The sequence below is a fragment of the Hypanus sabinus genome, chromosome 15, assembly GCF_030144855.1.
Source record: "Hypanus sabinus isolate sHypSab1 chromosome 15, sHypSab1.hap1, whole genome shotgun sequence".
Classification (NCBI taxonomy): Eukaryota; Metazoa; Chordata; class Chondrichthyes; order Myliobatiformes; family Dasyatidae; genus Hypanus; species Hypanus sabinus.
Window position 1 is genome coordinate 32416974 of NC_082720.1, and position 20138 is coordinate 32437111.

Here is a 20138-nt window from a genome sequence, read left to right on the forward strand (position 1 = left end):
CGTCCCACGTAGGATGTTGGTCAAGAAGGTTCATTAAATTGAAATTCAAGATGACATAGTAAATTGGATTCAAAATTGGATTTGTGGGAGAAGCCAGAGAGTGATGGTAGATGGTTGCATCTCTTGACTTCAGGCCTGTCTCTAGTGGTGTACCGCAGGGATCAGCACTGGGTCTGTTGTTGTCATCTAGTGTATCAACATTCTGGATGATAATATGGTAAACTAGATCAGCAAATTTGTAGATGATGTCAAGATTGGAGGCATAGTGGAAAATGAGGAAGTCTATCAAAGTTTGCAGTGGGATCTGGGCCACCTGGAAAAATAGGCAGAGAAAAGGAAGATGAAATTCAATGCAGACAAATGTGAGGTGTTGGCACTTTGGTGGGGGGGGGGGGGGGACAGGTACGTCTTACATGGTGAATGGTAGGACACTAAGGAGTGCAGCAGAACAGGGATCTGGAAATACAGATCCATAAAACCTTGAAAGTGGGTCACAGGTAGATAGGATTGTAAAGAGAGCTTTTGGGACTTTGGCCCTCATAAATAAAAGTATTGAGTGCAGGAGTTGAGATACTATGTTGAAGTTGTATAAGACATTGGTGAAGTTACTTTGGAGTTTTTGATGCAGTTCTAGTCCCTTAACTACAGAAGAGATATCAGTAAGATTGAAAGAGTACAGAGAAAATTTAGAAGATTGTTGCCAGGACTTGAGTTAAAGGGAAAGGTTTGCAAAGGTTATGAATTTATTTCACTGGAGCATAGAAGAATGATTGGAGATTTGAGAGATAGATAAAATAATAAGGGGTATTGATCAGTTAAATCCAAGCAAGCTTTTCCACTGAAGTTGGGTGAGAGAAGAACTAGAGGTAATCAGTAAGAGTGAAAGGTTAAATGTTTAAGGGAAACATGACGGGGGACTTCACGACTCAGAGTGGTGAGAGTAAAATGAGCTACCAGTGGAACTGGTGGATCCAGGTTAAGAGAAGTTTGGATAAGAACATGGTTGGGAGGGCTATAGTCCAGATGCAGGTCCATGGGACATGGCAGAATATTAATTTGGCACAGACTAGATGGGCCGGATCTGTTTCTGTGCTGTAATGTTCTATGACTCTGCTTCCTTTATATCAGTTTCCTTTACCACACTGAACAAATTAGCTTGCTTTACCTTCCCCCAAGTAGCTCATATTTATGTGCATTAATTCCAGATGCTTGCTCAGTTCGCCATTTTGTGTCATCCTGAAGTCTGCCCCTATCCTGTTCACTATTTACTACATTGCTAATACTGCTTCATTCACAGGCAAACGGTAATATTATTTATCTGAAGTACATAAATAATAAGAGCAGTGGTCATAATGTAAATCTGTAGGGACCTGCTACACAATAGTCAAGTTTCAATTTCCAAATAAATTTATTCTGATGTACATTTCTTGGAATTTACTGGTGCTGAAAAAATATTATCCCAGCATCAGAATTTCCACTCAGTATTAATGCCAGATTCAATGCAAATCATATACAGGTTGCTCCTAACTTTTCCAAGAAAATGAACTGCTCTAGTAACGGGACTACCCTTCTTGAGATACTCAGCTCAGGTTTCAGTTGGATGGAGTGGCAGTAGTGAAAGGTAATAGATGTATAGAGTTCTCTAGCCCAGAAACATCCCCTTCACCCTAACGTCCTTGTTGACCAAGTGGTCCATCTATGCTCGTCCCACCTTGCCTGCATTTGGTCCATTTAATCTAAACCTTTCTTGTCAAAATGTCTGAAACATTATAATTGGATCTGTCTCTACCATCTCCTGCAGCAACGGTCAATAAAAACACTACTCTCTGAAAAATTTGCCCTTGAGATTTCCTTTAAGTACTTCCCTTCTCATCTTAAATCTATGCCTTTTAGTTTTTAGGCTTCCCCCGCCCTGGAAAGAAGACTTCCTTTCTACCCACCTTTGCCCATTTTAATTTTATAAACCTCTATAAGGTCACCCCTTAGCCTCCTTCGCTCCAGGGAAACTGTCCAAGCCTATCCTGTTTTCTTATAACTCAAGCCCCCCCCCCCCCCCCGAGACCATATTCTTGTGAATCTTATTATAGCACCCTCTCAAGTTTAATCACATCTTTTCTATAGTGCGGTGACCAAAATTACACGCACTACTCAAAGTGTATATGATATTCTGATTACTGTACTTCATGCTTCAGCTGCTGAATGCAAGCATACCATACACCTTCAGCATCTGCAGATGCTGGAAATCAAAGTAAAACACAGAAAATGTTGGAGGAGCTCTATTCCTGATGAAGGGTCTTGGCCCAAAACATAAAATTAGTCTCTTCCATTGATGCTGTCTGCTGATTTCCTCTAGCATTTTGAGTGTAATACTGTACATCTTTTTTGCTACTCTGTCCACTTGACAGGAAACTATTGACTAGTATGTACCCCAATTTATCATTGTTCAATAACATTCGCCAGAGCTCTGCCATTCACTTCATATCTTGGTCTAGTTTCTCTCCCAAAAATACATTCCTTGTCCAAGTTAAATTCCATCTGCCATTCCTTTGCTCACCTCTCCAGTTTATCTACACCTTGTAACCTAGACAGATTTCATCACTGTCCTTCATAAGCTAATTTTGTAAACATTAAATCATTGCCACCTGTATTCTCTTCCAAGTTATTAATGTATACAGGCAGTCCCTGGGTTATGTACGAGTTCCGTTCCCGAGTCCTTCTTTAAGTCGGATTTGTACGTAAGTTGGAACAACTTACATCCGGTATTATTTAGCGTCAGTTAGTCAAATGTTCGTCTTGGTATACAGTATATATTTTACCTTTCTATGCATATAAAACGCTTAAGAAACATATGTATTCCGATAATTAAACCACTGCGTTGCTTAGTAATAATTGTAGCTTTCATCAGGGCAGGGCCTTTCAGATACTCCATTATTCTCACTTTATCCGTTATCCTTTAAAATTGTTCCGATCGTTGACTGACTATAGCCTAACGATTTTCCAATGACCAATGGTGTTTCACCTCTTTCCAAACACTTTATTATTTCCACTTTATTTTCAATCGCAATTGCTTCCTGTCAGTGGAACAGAAACATTGCAGGCAGCGGGTCCCCAGCTCCACTGGCTCCGGAAGTCCGCTGGGTCCTAAGGACCACCGCACTGAGACAGGCTAAATGGGACAAGTGGGGGCTGTGCTGGGTTTGGATATTTGAACCTCCACAATATTCCACGTGGGAATTTAAACTGGAGGTGACCTGTTTTTACAAGGTCGAGTTGCGAGCTCGACATCAACCCGGCACAGATGGTACAGGAGTCACTGAGTCACTGGATTGACATCAACCCAGCACGGGTGCGGTCTCTCCCTGGACCGAACTTGGGAACCTACGTTCTCCAGATCTCACTGCGCCACCAGCCGACCGGAACGGTGGTGGTGGGGGGGTGGGGGGGCGGTCAGGTTGAATCTTACTAAGAAACTTTTAAGCCAAATACAAAGTTAACCACTCAACACAGTGGCGACGGCAATGACTTAAAATGGCGGACGGTGTTCTCCTTCCTTGGTTCGTAAGTACGAGTTGTCCGTAAGTCGGGTGTTTGTAACTCAGGGTCTACCTGTATAACAAAAAATAACGGTCTCAGCACTGACCACTGTGCTGCACTATTGGTTACAGGTTTCCTATCTGAAAAGCTACCCTCCATAGCCAGCTTCTGACTCCTACCATGAATCCATTTACTGTCTTGCCCTGGATCCCATTTATTTGTAAAATTCTGACATTGAGTGCAAGCTTGTTGCTACGACACCACTCAACTAGTACATCTCACTCCTGTCGGGTCTTCCGTCTCAATCTGAAATTCATCATCAGCATGGTTTTATCATCAACAAATTCATAGGTGGCATTTGAGCTATGCCTTGTCACACAGTTCATCCACTGCTTTATCAGGACATGGCCTTGGCCCAAATTTCCCCACTGTGGAAAGCTGGCACATTGCTTTAACACCAGAGGCAGGAACGTCCTCCCACTCTCCGTCCATGTCCTGCACTTCGTGACAATGCATTGACATCAGTGTTCTGACTCTGTGGCTGAAACCATAAGCAGACAGCACCAACACAATGATCCGTGGCATCCAACTTTGCCATTATCATTATATACAGTAGGTCAGTTCATTGTTGTATCTTCTCTCACCCAACTGAAACATTTTGCTCCACTCAGGCTGACAGAGCATCCTTGATTTGTGAAACAGTATATTGCTGTGGGACCATATTCCTGTTAAGTGTTTGATGATAAACACACATTTGTACATTCCCATCATTCTTCTTCACCACCACTATCTTTTCATCACCATCTTGACTCCGTGATATTTCCAACTTCCTTCTGTTTCAACAGATGCTGCTGAACATCTTCAACCTCCACTGGTGCTAACCATCTAGACTTCTCTTTGAAAGGAGTATCCTCCATCACTCTAATAGTGTTCACCAGAAAAATAATATATCCTACACCAGTATAAAAATTACAAAGAAATATATTTACCAAATTTAAAGTTACAGGGGGAAAAAAAGAAAAATGAAAGGGCCCATTCCCGCTAATCCTGTTCAAAGGCACATAAATGTTGGAGCCTATTTCTGGAGTAGTCGGGTGTATTGTTTTACTTGTGTGCTGCCCCATGGTCTGTGTGAAGGCACCTGCCACAGTCCAAATTTCCCTTAAAGACCATCTCGAACAAACTGGCTCTCTGAGGAGTATTGGCCTTCCCTCCTTGGACCTATTCATCTGCACAAAGTAATTCTTACAACAGGGACTCTCCTTTGAACGGCATTCTGCAGCATCTTGTGCCCTGCTCTGCAGCTCCCACCGCAAAAAAAAACACACCTGAAGCCAGACTGCTGTCCTTCAGAAAACTGTGCCTTCCCAGCACTCCCCCCGATGTTCCACCGGGCAGAGTTATAGCACATACCAAGACTGACACCACATTCCTAAGTTGTACAGCATGGCTTTCTTATCTTTAGCTGAAGTAGAAGTACCTCGCAGCAAAGCAATAGAAATCTTACCCAGGACAGTACAAAAGAATGTTTTACTAACTCAGTAGGCCAGTGCTGGAGGTGATAGGAAAAAGCTCTCTTGTGGGGAGAAGGAGTACATCATATAAAGATGCCAGTTGCATTGCTAGTTTTAACTACAGATACATATGTATTCATTGAAAGGGGTACCAGAGCCTTAGTTTAAATATCTTCACACCTGGTGAGTTATTTCTGAAGTATAGTCATATTTGCAGTATAAACAAACACTCAGTGGCCACTTTATTTCGTACCTGCTGTGCCTAATAAAGTGGCTCCTGAGTGTGTGTAGTCTTCTGCTGCTGTAACCCATTCATTTTGAGGTTCAACTTGTGTGTTTAGAGATGCTCATCTGCACACCAGTATTGTAAAGTGTGTTGCCTTCCTGTCAGCTTGAACCCGTCTGGCCATTCTCCTCTGACTTCTCATTAATAACTTTTCACTGGATCTCTTTTTGTTTTATGCACCTTTCTCTGTAAACTCTAGAGACTGCTTGTGTGAAAATTCTAGGAGAACAGTGGGTTTTGAGATACTCAAATCATGCTGTCTGGCACCAACAATCATTCCACAGTCAAAATCAAATTTCTTCCCCCAATCTGATGTTTGGCCTGAACAATAACTGAACCTCTTGCCTATGTCAGCATGCTTTTAAGCATTGAGTTGCTGCCACATGATTGGCTGGTTGGATCTTTGCATTAACAAGCAGGTATACCTAATAAAAATGACCACTGAGTGTACACAGCGGGTGATTTTTAATGCATCATCTTCCACAAAAAGCAAATGAGATGAGTAACCATTTGTATTGTCTACGTATGAAATACTGGCCAGGTTCTTGGGAAACAACTATCTTCAGCTACTGTAGAAAAATTTATTTCACATCTTGCATTATGAGGTCAGATAAATGAATGACTAAAATTGCACCTTCCAATTCAGAATGTACTGTTATCAACTAAGTCATTGTTTTTCAGTCCATGGTTAACCCTAGTAGCATTTGAAGTCATTGCAGATCAATTGATTCTACATAAGACATGTCTGACTCAGATTTAGGCTTATTTATTGAATTGTGTAATCTCAGCTGAGAAATGCATGAGTTGCTGCTACTAACCATATAACAATTACAGCACGGAAACAAGCAATCTCAGCCTTTCTAGTCCGTGCCAAACACTTACTCTCACTTAGTCCCACCGACCTGCACTCAGCCCATAACCCTCCATTCCTTTCATGTCCGTATACCTATCCAATTTTACTTTAAATGATAATATTGAACCTGCCTCTACCACTTCTACTAGAAGCTCATTCCACACAGCTACCACTCTCTGAGTAAAGAAGTTCCCCCTCGTGTTACCCCTAAACTTTTGCCTCCTAACTCTCACTCATGTCCTCTTGTTTGAATCTCCCCTACTCTCAATGGAAAAAGTCTATCCACGTCAACTCTATCGATCCCTCTTGTAATTTTAATTACCTCTATCAAGTCCCTCCTCAACCTTCTACGCTCCAAAGAATAAAGACCTAACTTGTTCAACCTTTCTCTGTAATTTAGGTGCTGAAACCCAGGTAACATTCTAGTAAACCTTCTCTGTACTCTATTTTATTGACATCTTTCCTATAATTCAGTGACCAGATCTGTACACAATACTCCAAATTTGGCCTCACCAATGCCTTGTACAATTTTTACATTACATCCCAACTTCTATACTCAATGCTCTGATTTATAAAGGCTGGCATACCATAAGCATTCTTGACCACCCTATCCACATGAGATTCCACCTTCAGGGAATTATGCACCATTATTCCTAGATCACTCTGTTCTACTGCATTCTTCAATGCCCTACCATTTACCATGTATGTCCTATTTTGATTAGTCCTACCAAAATGTAGCACCTCACACTTTTCAGCATTAAACTCCATCTGCCATCTTTCAGCCCACTCTTCTAACTGGCCTAAATCTCTCTGCAAGCTTTGAAAACCTACTTCATTATCCACAGCGCCACCTATCTTAGTATCATCTACATACTTATTAATCCAATTTACCACCCCATTATCCAGATCATTAATGTATATGACAAACAACATTGGACCCAGTACAGATCCCTGAGGCACACCACTAGTCACCAACCTCCAACCTGACATATAGCTATCCACTACTCTCTGGCATCTCCCATCCAGCCACTGTTGAATCCATTTTACTACTTCAATATTAATACCTAACGATTGAACCTTCCTAACTAACCTTCTGTGTGGAACCTTGTCAAAGGCCTTACTGAAGTCCATGTAGACAACATCCACTGCTTTACCCTTGCAAAATTTCCTAGTAACCTCTTTAAAAAAAATTCAGTAAGATTTGTCAAACATGACCTTCCATGCATAAATCCATGTTGACTGTTTCTAATCAGACCCTGTATATCCAGATAATCATATATACCATCTCTAAGAATACTTTCCATTAATTTACCCACCACTCTTGTCAAACTTACAGGCCTATAATTGCTAGGTTTATTCTTAGAACCCTTTTTAAACAATGGAACCACATGAGCAATATGCCAATCCTCCAGCACCATCCCTGTTTCTAATGACATTTGGAATATATCTGTCAGGAACCAGAGATTTATCTACTTTTATATTCCTTAAAAGTGCCAGTACTTCCTCTTCAATTATCATAGTTTCCATAACTTCCCTACTTGTTTCCCTTACACAATTCAATATCCTTCTCCTTAGTGAATATCGAAGAAAAGAAATTGTTCAAAATCTTCCCCTATCTCTTTTGGCTCCACACATAGCTGTCCACTCTGATTCTCTAAGGGACCAATTTTATCCCTCACTATCCTTTTGCTATTAATATAACTGTAGAAACCCATTGGATTTATTTTCTTCTTACTTGCCAAAGCAACCTTCTATCTTTTAGCTTTTCTAATTTCTTTAGGATTCTTTTTACATTCTTTATATTCCTTGAGCATATCATTTATTCCATGCTGCCTATATTTATTGTAGATATCTCTCTTTTTCCGAACCAAGTTTCCAATATCCCTTTGGCTCTCTCAAACTTTTAACTTTTCCTTTCAACCTAACAGGAACATAAAGATTCTGTACCCTCAAAATTTCACCTTTAAATGACCTCCATTTCTCTATTACATCCTTTCCATAAAACAAGTTGTCCCAATCCACTCCTTCTAAATCCTTTCGCATCTCCTCAAAGTTAGCCTTTCTCCAATCAAAAATCTCAACCCTGGGTCCAGACCTATCGCTCTTCATAATTATATTGAAACTAATGACATTGTGGTCAGTGGACCCAAATTGAAGGAAAAAGCTGCAAGGCTGCTAGCTTCAGACCCCTTTAAGGAAAAATGTCCTGCTGTATTTCGGAGTTAAATAGAGTGCTTCAGTTCTCAATTTATTGGTATTCAGTGTGTAGTTCACACAAGAAACTTTTATTTTTGCTGCATAAGTCTTGGGTAGATAATGACCTTTGCAACTTTAGCAAAGATTAATATCTGCAAGAAGGAGAAAGTTTACCAGAGGAGAAAGAAGTACATTACGCTCACTGATGTTTTCTTTCAATTCAGATTGCTGCAGAAATTCCAGTATTACTGCAGCTTCAATCGACGTTGAGTCCTCGCTACATGAAGAACACAAAGAAATGGTAAGACCAAAGATTTTTGAAAGCTTTCTGCTTTCAGTGATTCTATGCTTAAGAAATAAACCTCACCGTGGGCCATCATTTGTTGAAGCAGTAGAATTATTAAGATATAGCATTCAATGACAAACACCCCTCAAAAATGTAATTTCTTGCATAATCCTCTAAAGAGAGATGAACAGATGCATGTGCAATGTGTAAATTGCACAGTTTTTAAACAGAAGTAGTCCTCTCAGTGGCATAGTTTCTTAGAAATTGTCGTAGTCCTCTTTGGCTTTAATTTTCGTATGTCTAGAATTTGTAATACCAATACTCCACATTGAATATCTAGAATGTATTCAATGCCTGCTTCTCATTTGAGAGGAAACTGAAATTCTGTCATTGCATTTGTTCTGTGGAGTACAAAGAAATAGCCTCTCACTTGTTTGCTGAGCATTAACTTCAGCTAAGAATTGTAACATGTTTAATGTGCGTGGATTTGCTCAAAACCTGAAGTGCTGTTTAGTGAAACAAGCCCATTGCTTCAACTTAGTTGGGCACAGACTTAATGGACTGAATGCTACATTGCACAAGTATATGATCCAAGGCTTGCCTTCTAAAACTGATACTTTGGCACATTTTAAAACATTAATTGAGAAATTGTACATATCTCCTTTTGGAAGTACAATTGAAACATTTACAGTTTTGTATTTTCTTCCAGCTTACAAGATGTAATGAAACAGATGTTAACCCAGAGGATCCAAAAACAGATCAGAAGTTCTTCAGAAGTGTGAAAGACTGTAAAACATAGGGCTACATTAGAAGAACTCTGGATAGTTATATTATAATTTGGTTTATCTTTTTCCCCAGCAGAAAGAACAGCTTCCATTAAAGGGGCTGCCTATTGAGGTCAAAGAAACACCTTGTATTGTTCAGGGTTTCTGTGGTTTCGTACTGAATCTGTAAATGATGCAGTTCTAAATAGTGTGATATCTATCACTGAATGGGAAAAAAATAGGACAGTTCACTTTGCTGCATGCAGTACTTGTGATTGTTTGGTCCGTCCAGAGTGGTTTTTTCTATTCAAAAAGCTTTCTCACAACTAAAGTAAAATACATACTACAACTTAAAAATTCGATGTCAACTTAAGGAGATGAGGTTCTGGCAAAATATGATTTTATTTATTAGTGCCAGCAAAGGACTTAAAAGTTTAAATTGCTGGTACAGTTAGTTGCGTATATTTATGAGAAGTAAATTGGGCTTCTTGGTAAGGATATTTGTAATAAATTTGCAGTCCAAGAATTACATTAATTATCAGATATATTTTAACTTAACAGTTGCACCACAAGATGCTTTAAATATACTTAAAAGAAACATGCAGAATGCCTCTCAATTCTCAGTGCATTACAGGTGTTTTCATTTATACAAGACATCCTGTAGTTATTCTAGCTTGTTGAAATTGTGATTTATAAATATTTCACACTTGCGCAAAAACCTACATGCTGCAGCATCATGTATTTTGTTCATTTTATACTTCTAAAAGTACTAAAGAGTGAATTAATAAAAAGCTATTTTAATCCTTTAGTCATTTGCTGGTTCTAAAATGTAAATCTTAAAAGATTTACTTTGTATTAGTATTTTTAGATGTGTTCTGTCATTTTGTCATTTTCATCTAGGTTATATTTGAGTAATATATTTTTATACTGTGTTCAGTAGCTGAGTGGTACATGGATAAATATACTTGATAATGTAGTGACACATACAGTATGTTAACTTTTATTGTAGCTGTGCTTAATTAAGCCATGAACCTAAACTAAATTGAACTTGGAAACTTCACATTATCCTACCTTTGTAATCCATTGGCATTAAATGTATGAGAAGAATTGGCAATTGCGTAAGTGCAGTACTTGATACCCATGCCTATTAGACATTATTTGGCAAAGTTGCCACATTGTGAGTTTCCAATAAAGTTTGTAGCAAAATGTTAAACTGCTTAAATTATTTGGCATGTGTTATACAATATCTTCCTACTTAGGTTAAATATTCAGGTTATAATTTTGCTAACCTGATAGTATGTGATTGAAACAAGTGCCCATACTTGTATTCCTTAATATCCTTTAATGGTGCTTATTTGTCTTCCATCAGGGAAGAAAATATAGGCTTATAGCTTCATGCCTAAGGACCCTTATCATCCACATATAAGCTAGTAATTCTGTATGGTTCAAATTGTAAAAAGTTTCTTTTTTCATTGAACCATATTCAGTGACAATTTCTTAGTGCCTTTTTATTTTTTTAAATTTTTCGTAAATACTTTATACAAATAAATGCATGTTATTGCTGTTGTGGGAAACTATGTGGGTGTGGGGGAGGGACTTGGCTTCCCCTGACTCATGCTGGTGATTCACATTTTATATATTTCATCAAGTCCTGACAAACTTCTGTCACTTCATTCATTCAGAGCTTCAGCTGTCTTGATGATGTCATTGGACTTTTTAACATAGAGGACTTTGCAGCTGAATCCATTGGTGGCCTAACTGGCACACACATGCACTTTCCAGTCTCAGTGGCAAGATGACCTATTTTCCCTCTTCTCACCTTCTAGGTCTGCTGAGGTGCAGAGTCCAATTGGAGCACTTGTACTGCCACCTCACAGAGGTCAGGGTCAGATAGTTCAGCACAACGCCAAGTTTGAACAGAGAGCCTGTCTGGTTAGGGTAAATTTCTATTTAATATTATCACTTTTAATGTAATATTGCCAGCTGTTATTTATTTACACAACGGGGCTGTGCTAAGATTAAGTGGTAGTGAAGTTTTCAAATACTTTTAATGATTAAAAAGTAGTTAACAATGTACTTTATAAAATTATGTGGTGGAAGTTGATTTGCATTTCTATTTATATTAGGTTTCATCACTGACCAATTTTATGATTACATTGATTAAAGACATCAGGATGCAGATTTTCTTTAAAAATCTGAGTGAAATCTTAAGACCTTGGAAGGAAAATCAAGAAATCTGCATTTACTAATTCTGCTTAAGTGTGATATTGGCAGAACTGTAACTAAAGGTTGTAGATAGATGCTGGTAAATAATGGCAGAATGTTTTTGAACGCAGAGCTGATCCTAGCTCAGGAAAGCAGTGTAAGTATATAGAAACAATTCTACAGAAAGCAAGTTACTTATACAGAAAATTCCTTAACTTCTAGCTGCTTTTCAATGCTCTGACTAAAGAACTATTTGCCAAGTTATTTTCTGAATTTTTAGTTTTGTAATTTAGTGCCACAGAAGATTGTCCATTAAATGCATCATCCATTAAAGTGATGGTTATACACATACAAATGCCTGTGTTTGATTTTATATCTTCTTAGGATGTGCTGATTGTATTCTGTGGAATTTTTATTAAATGCATTTTTACTTGGATTTCATTGTCAAACATTTTGCATAACAAAATAAAATCAGTGTTAACTAATGTTTGGTAAGCCTTGTTTTTAATAGCAACCAGTTTCATTACAGTTGATGTTCGTAAGTATTTATAACATAATAATTATTAGCTCAATCCTGGTCCTTCCACTTTCTGCTGGCAATTCTAAAACAACCAAAATCTGGGTGCATAATTTATAATTACTTTATTCAGGGTTGAAATTGATAAAAGATTTTTTTCATTTGAGTAAAGCTAATCATCCAGCACCCTAGTGCCTGCAGGAATCAACAATTAATACCCCAGCACTTGTTTTTTGTTAAATATCACAATGGTATATTTTTTTCAGTGAACCCTGTGAGTTTCAGCTTGTATGTTCCAATTACCAAAACAGGCTGAAAGGTACAAGCACATCCTGTATACTTTCTAAATAGACCAATCATGTCATGTGACAGCACACTCACAGCTTGCTTTTCTCCCTTTCAAGTAACATTTTGATTACAATTCTAATTGTTTTTGGAGAGATGTTCACAGAAGTTTCCAGCATTTACTAAATCTGACTTTTAAACCTATTTGGCTCCTTTTTTTAATTTTGGGATACATCACTAAAAAATTTTGTTGGACAGGTTGAAGCATTCAGTCACTAAAAATAAAAGCAGCCAGATATTCATATGAGTTGATTCAAATTCATCAATGTTGAACTTATTCTTTAGGAGTTAGTGGAAGAGCACCCCTACTGTTACCTTCCTGCGTGCACATAAAACTATTTCATACCATCAGAACCTCTGATATGCCCTACCCATCCAGAATCTGATGTTCATGGTTTAAGCATAATCCTCATACCTTTTGATGCAATGATGAACCCCAGTTGGCTGATACATTAAAGTGCTGAGTTCCTACATTAGGATAAGCCAATTTTATGTGTGACCCTCAGGTTCGGCCAGCTGTGTTAATCTAGGTGGAGACAGCCTCCAGCCTGACCAAACTTGAGAAATCTTGTTTGGGTGGATGCTGCGAGTTGTGTTCCCTGGTTACAAATCAGTACCATGAAATAACAAACAGTACACAATATGCAATTAAACGATGGAGCTTTATAATTCTTAATTTGACTATATGGTTAGTAAAGAAAAAGGACCCATTTTTATGAAAGTCTAATGCGCACGTTGGAGCTCACTGTTTTCCTGTCTGTTTGTTCTCCATTGATTTCCCCTGGTTGTTGACAACTCCCAACTCCATTCCAAGTTCGCTCAGTGCTGCAGTCACAGCCTCCCCATTCTGCCATCCTCTTCCAAACAAAAGCCCACAAAATCCCTCCTCTTGGGCACATAAGAAGGAAAAGCACCTCCCGTCATTGGCCCGCACACATTTCAAAGCCATGAGTAATCAGTTCAAAGATCAGTCTAAAATACTAAGATATGGTAACTGCAAGTAGATTCTAAAGAAGTCAATAGTTTGTTTGAGTAGATAAGTTCTAGTGCATTACTCCAAGTGCCCTGCAAAAATTTGAACCTAAAGCTAAATGATAGAAAATTCAAGATTCAGAGTGTGTTTATTTTCAAAGAATGTATAAATTATACACCCTTGAGATTTGTTTGCTTAACAGGCAGTTGCAAAGCAAGGAACTCAAAAGAATGCAATTTTTAGAAAATTAAAAAATATTTTTTTTTAAAAAATAAGACCAACCTCCAGTGCCCACAGAGAAAGAGAAAAAACCATCTAAACAAGCCATGCAAACAACAGCAGCAATCAACAACAACATTCCAAACCAACATGAGTCCATAGATCCAAATCCCCGGAGCAGATCAAAGTGGTATCTAGTTCATCATATTAGCAGGGCAAGTTGCTACAAAGTTTGGGTAACTGATTATTTCTCCTGTTTTACCATTACTTTAAATGATTCTATGGAGGGCTTATTTTACGTGTTTGCAAAGCATGTTGGAGAGAAAGATTTTTAGATTTCCAGCCATAAATTTTAATTTGCTTTTTAGTTCCAGGAACAGTATCAAGTTTGTTTAAAACTACACTGCTGTTGGCATTATGATTTAAACCAAATCATAACATAACTAATTTCAGAAATCATATCAAAGAATACAAGTTTTATATGCTCCTCTCGCAACTTCAAATTTTTTAACTTCTCAAATTACTGGAAAAATTGGTTTGGTTTTAAAAGTAGCATCAATAGCCAGTTGTAGAAAACTCACATTAACTATTCCTACAGGGAAAAAGAAACAGCTTTAGAATATGAAGTCAAATATTCCAATCATGTCAAAAATGGCATCCAGTTAATCAGAGACTAATAGAAAATGGCAAGGATCATTCTTCTAATAAAATGTTAAAATAAATAAGAGCTCAAAGAGAAAGTATACTGATAAATACAAGATCTCATGAGTGAAAAGCTAACTTTGAAAGGTAGCCTCCTACCTGCTGGCATGAACATCCAACTCACAGACCTCTGTTGATACCCCTGCACCCCCTTACCCCATCCCTATCTATAATTTTAGCCTGGTTCTCTTTCTCTCGCTTTTTCCCCCTGGCCCATTTCCTCTCAGCCTATCACTTTCCAGCTCTCTACTTCATCCCTCCCCCCATTTCTTATCCCCCCTCGACCATCCCATGTTACATCACTCCTGATGAAGGGTTTCGGCCCGAAACGTCACTACCTCCTCCCATAGATGCTGTCTGGCTTGCTGAGTTCTGCCAGCATTTTGTGTTTTAATTTATTTCCAGCATCTACAGATTCATTTGTGTTGCCTTCGAAAGGTATTGATGTTTTGTAATCCTTTTGCCCTGGGGATTATAGGAAATGATTACCTTTTATTTAAACCTTTAGCCAGTTTCAGGAAGTGTGACTTGAAAATATTAAAACTTGTAATTGGATTAATTATGTCCACATACAATAAAAACAAAAAAAAGTGCTAGAAATGTTCTGTGGGTTTGGCAGCATCTGCAGAGGAAAAAAACAGAAATGATGTTTCAGGTCAGACTTTTCATCAGGAATGGAAAAAGTTAAACAAGTTTACAGATCAGAGAAGGTAGCTGGCAGAGTGGGTGGGGAACACAAGTATTCCACAATAGTATTCTACATTCTATTGCTGTAGGAGCAAAAAGACTAGGTTGTTGGCCCAAAGTGTAACGTTTCATGGAAATCCACCTCTTCACATCCATGTAGTTTTTACTTGTTAAGAGATACTTTGTACAGACTGTTCAAATTACATCCATTTATAGTTTATAAATGTAACAACACTGTACAGAAAGCATGAACTGATGCAAATCTCTTTAAACACAACTCCTCCAGCTACATTGCAATACACTGTAGAGACAAGCTAAAATCAAATTCAACATTGCTCTATTTTGTATGGTGGAACTTTAATGTTGAGAAACAGCAAATGCACTTTAGGAAACTTATACCTTCCTTTAAATTGTCTTACTTCTGAAAATCTGGATACTTGTGACATTTATTTTATTTAGCGATACAGTGTGGAACAGGACTGTGGTCTAACAAGCTGCGCTGCCCAGCAATTCACTGATTTAACACTAGTCTATTCCCAGGACAATTTACATTGACCGATTAACCTACTAATCAGTACATCTTTGGACTGCGGGATGAAACTGGAATACCAGGAGGAAAACCAAGTGGTTCACAGGAAGAGCATACAAACTCCTTACAGACAGTGCTGGAACTGAACTCTGAACTCCAGAACAGCCTGAGCTGTAATGGCATTGCACTCGGCACTACACTGCCTTTGTAATTGATCAAACTTTTAAAATGTTGTTTATTATGCAGGTGTAAGGAATATATTCTGTGTCACTTAATGATATTTGAAAAGATTGCCTGGCTTATTCCAACTCTTGCATTAAATATTTCATGTTTTGGAACCTTTAAATGAATATAGAGCAACACTAAATACAAATATACTTAAAGTTATTAAGCATGTGAAGAAAATGGAAGAATATGAACATTGTGTAGGCAGAAGAGATTAATTTAGTTAATTACCCCTCAGTCTTGTTGACATTGAGTGAGAAGTTGTTGTGGCACCACTCAGCCAGATTTTCAAACTCCCTCCTACATGCTGATTCATCGCCACCTTTAATTTGGTCGATGACGGTGTTATTAGCAAACTTAAATATGGCATTGGAGCTGTTTTTAGCCACACATTAGTCAGTCATTGACAGTGTGTTATCAGTCTCACAGCTATCTGTGTAACTTACAGATATAAATCTTTTTTTTACTGAATTTTTAAATGCATGTTAGCAGCTCACTTTACAAAATCTGTCCCTTTATCCCCATAGCTAAGTTATTGACAGCAGAGTGAACAGAACTGATTCCAGAATGCACCTCTAGAGAAGCACTGCCTACTTTCATCTGAAAGCCATCTTTTACACTATTACTACTTTCCATCATATTTATTATCAAAACAACAGAGGAGGCAGCCATTCATCCCATCTGGTCCATGTCAGTTCCCAGCAGAGTAATCTTCATAACCCTTATAAACCCACAGGTTATTCTACTAAAATTTTTTTTTGCCATTGATTTATACTGCGGACAAATATTACAGGAACTATTTAATCTAGGTGAAAGCTAAAGCACTGGAGGAATCATGTGAACTAATCGTGCAACAGTGCCTGTACCTCCTCAGGAATCTGCGGAGTTTTGACATGTCATCAAAAACCTTGGCAAATCTCTCTAGATGTGTGCTAGCAGGTGTGCTGACTGGCTGTATTACAGCCTGGTATGGGAACAGCAATGCTCTTAAGTGGAAAATCCTACAAAATGTTGTGGATTCAGCCCAGTACATCATGAGTAAAACCCTTCCAACCATTGAGCACATCTACATGAAATGTTGCTGTAGAAAAGCAGCATCCATCATCAAAGCATCACCCAGGCCATGCTCTTCTCTCACTGCTGCCATCAGGGAGAAGGAATAGGTGCCCCAGCATTCACACCACCAGGTTCAAGAACAGTTATTACCCCTCAGCCATCAGGCTCTTGAACAAAAGGGGATAACTTCACTCATTTAAGAACTCTTGCCTGTTATTTCTTGCTCATTATTTATTGCTATTTATTTATTATTTGCATTTGCACAGTTTGTTTACAGTTTACAGTTACTGTTCTATAGATTTGTTAAGTGAATGCAGAAAAAGCATTTCAGGGTTGTATATGGTGAATGTTATGTACTCTAATAATAAATTTTACTTCGAACTTTGAACTTTGAATTAGCAAAAAGAAATTGCAAAGTCCACATGCACAACAGCCAAAGTCAGGATTGAATGTGCATCCCTAGTGCTCTGATAAAACAGCATCACTGTCACCACTCATAGAAATTCTCAATCCTTTTCTCATTGGCTACCTGTGGCTACCTGTGTTTCATGTGTAACCTTCAAAGGAAGATGGGCAAAGAAAACTGATCTCAATGGAAAACAAAATCCCTAAGCATAGATCCCTTGGAAATGTATTCTAAAACACTAATTCTAATGAAATTAGAACTAGAGGAGGACTGCAGTAGTGATAAGGGATTCCATACTTAGAGGAGTAGACACAAGATGGTATGTTGCCTCCCAAGAGCCAGGGTCAGTCAACCTTGGATCAGGTTCACAACATTCTAAGGGGGGATGGTAAGCAGCCAGAAACTCTTGGTACATACTGGCAGCAAGGTAGGAAAAGTGAGGAGGCTCTGAAGATAGAATTTAGGAGTTAGCTAGAAAGCTGAGATTGCTGCCTCTCCCACACACTTGAGGGTAGGAATAGGATCATTTGGCAGATGAATATATCACTATGGAACCCGTACAGGAGCAGGGCTTCAGATTTCTGGTCTTTTGGGATCTCTTCTAGAGAAGGTAGGACCTGTACAAACGAGATTGGTTTTACCTGAACCTGAGGGGGACCAATATCCCTGCAGACAGGTTTGCTAGAGCTGTTGAGGAGGGTTTAAAATAATTTGGCAGAGGGGTGGGAACCTGAATGACAGGGATATGGATAGGGTTGTTGGTTTACAAGCACAGGCAGAGTACATTGAGATTGTTAGGAAGGGCAGGCAGACAATAGGGCAAAACTGCACAGAGGGATGAGTTGCACTGTAAAAGGGGGGGGCAAAATTGATAAGAGTGTTGGATACAGAACTGAAGGTTTTATATTTGAACACATGCAGTATACAGAATAAAGTAGATAATCTTGTAGCACAATTAGAGGTTGGCAGGTATGATGTGCTAGGCATCACTGAGTCATGGCTAAAAGAAGATTATAGTTTGGAGCTTAACATCTAAGGATACATATTGTATTGAAGGGACGGACAGATAGACGGTGGTGTGGCTCTGTTGGTAAAAAATGAAATCAAATAGTTAAAGAGAGGTGACATAAAATTGGAAGCTGCAGAAACCTTGTGAGTAGAGTTAAGAAATTGCAAGGGTAAAAAGGCCCTGATGGGAGTTGTATACAGGCCTCCAAACAGTAGCCAGGATGTGGGCTACAAATTATAACAGGAGATAGAAATGGCTTGTAGAAAGAACAATGTTATGATAATCATGGGGAATTTCAATATACAGTTAGCTTGGGAAAATCAGGTTAGTGCTGGATTCCAAGAGAGAGAATTTGTAGAATGACCACAACATGGCTTATTGGAGGGGATCAGCTATTCTGGATTGGGCGTTGGGTAATAAACTGGATTTGATTAGGGAGCTTAAGGCAAAGAAACCCTTTGGAGGCAGTGAGCTTATGATACAATTCACCCTGCAATATGTGAGAGAAAATTCTAACATACAGTTGTATGATTGCTTAATATGGTTCCTTAAGCTTGTTACAGCCGGGAGCAGTAATGGGGGATAAACTTCCACTACCTATTAAAATGCTCCCAATGATATGCAATTCAAATAGCATCTGGCAGGGTTTGGCTTATGCATAGTGGTTAGTCCAATGTCCAAAAAGCTCAATTTTGGTTTCATCGGATCATAGAACCTTCTTCCAGTTGACTTCAGAGACTCCCACATGCCTTCTGGCAAACTCTAGCCAAGATTTCATATGAGCTTTTTCAACAGTGGCTTTCTCTATGCCATTCTCCCATAAAACTCTGTCTGGTGAAGCATCCAGACAGCAGTTGTTGTATGTGCAATCTCTCCCATCTCAGCCACTGTAGCTTGTAATTCCTCCAGAGTTGTCATAGGTCTCTTATTGGCCTCCCTCACTAGTCCTCTTCTTGCAGTCACTCAATTTTTGGGGATGGTCTGCTGTAGGCAGGTTTACAACTGTGCAATATTCTTTCCATTTCTTGATGACTGACTTAACTGTACTCAGAGGGATATTCAGTGACTTGGAAATTTACTTGTATTCATCTCCTAACTTGTGCTTTTCAATAACTTTTTTGCAGCTTTGCTTGAAAGTGTTCTTTTGTCTTCATTGTGTAGCTTTTACCAGGATACTTACTCACCAGATACTGGTGTATTTTTACTGCAATCATATGAAATACCTAGGACTCTCCACTTGGAGATGTGGAGGTGATCTCCATTTAAATAATTTTGTGACTTCTAAAACCAATTGGCTACTCCAGTGATGATTTGTTGTGTTAAAGTAAAGGGGGTGAATACTTAATGGAATCAATTAATTTTTGTTTTATATTTGTAATTAATTTAGATCACTTTGTAGAGATCAGTTTTGAGTTTGACGCAAAAGAGTCTTTTTCTGATGATCAGTGTCAAAAAAAAACCAAATTAAATCCACTGTGATTCAATGTTTCAAAACCTCCAAGGGGGATGAATACTTTTTATAGGCACTGTATATAAAAGAGGTTAATAAGAGAACTCAAAGCCAACATAAAAGCTAAAGTAAGGGCAAATAATAGAGCAGAAGTTAATGGGAAAGTAGAGGATGGGGAAGCTTCTAAAAACCAGCAGAAGGCAATTAAAAAGTAATAAAGGTAAAAATAGAATAAAGTAAGCTATCCAACAATATTGAAGATGATACTAAAAGTTTCTTCAGATATATAAAGTGTAAAAGAAAGGCAAAAGTAGAAAAGGCAAAAGTTGGACCACTGGAAAACAATACTGGAGAGGTAGAAATGGTGGAAAAACTGAATAAG

At 38.4% G+C, this 20138-nt stretch overlaps 1 protein-coding gene across 1 annotated transcript in view; it reads left to right on the forward strand.

Moving 5' to 3' along the window:
• The window catches only part of LOC132405405 (uncharacterized protein KIAA0232-like), a 51739-nt gene extending 41987 nt beyond the window's left edge, over positions 1-9752 (forward strand). The window contains exons 5-6 of the mRNA XM_059990173.1: positions 8608-8684; positions 9379-9752. Coding sequence (XP_059846156.1) covers positions 8608-8684; positions 9379-9468 — 167 coding nt within the window. The 3' untranslated portion in view covers positions 9469-9752. The remainder of the gene's footprint in view (positions 1-8607; positions 8685-9378) is intronic.
• Positions 9753-20138: the final 10386 nt, after the last annotated feature.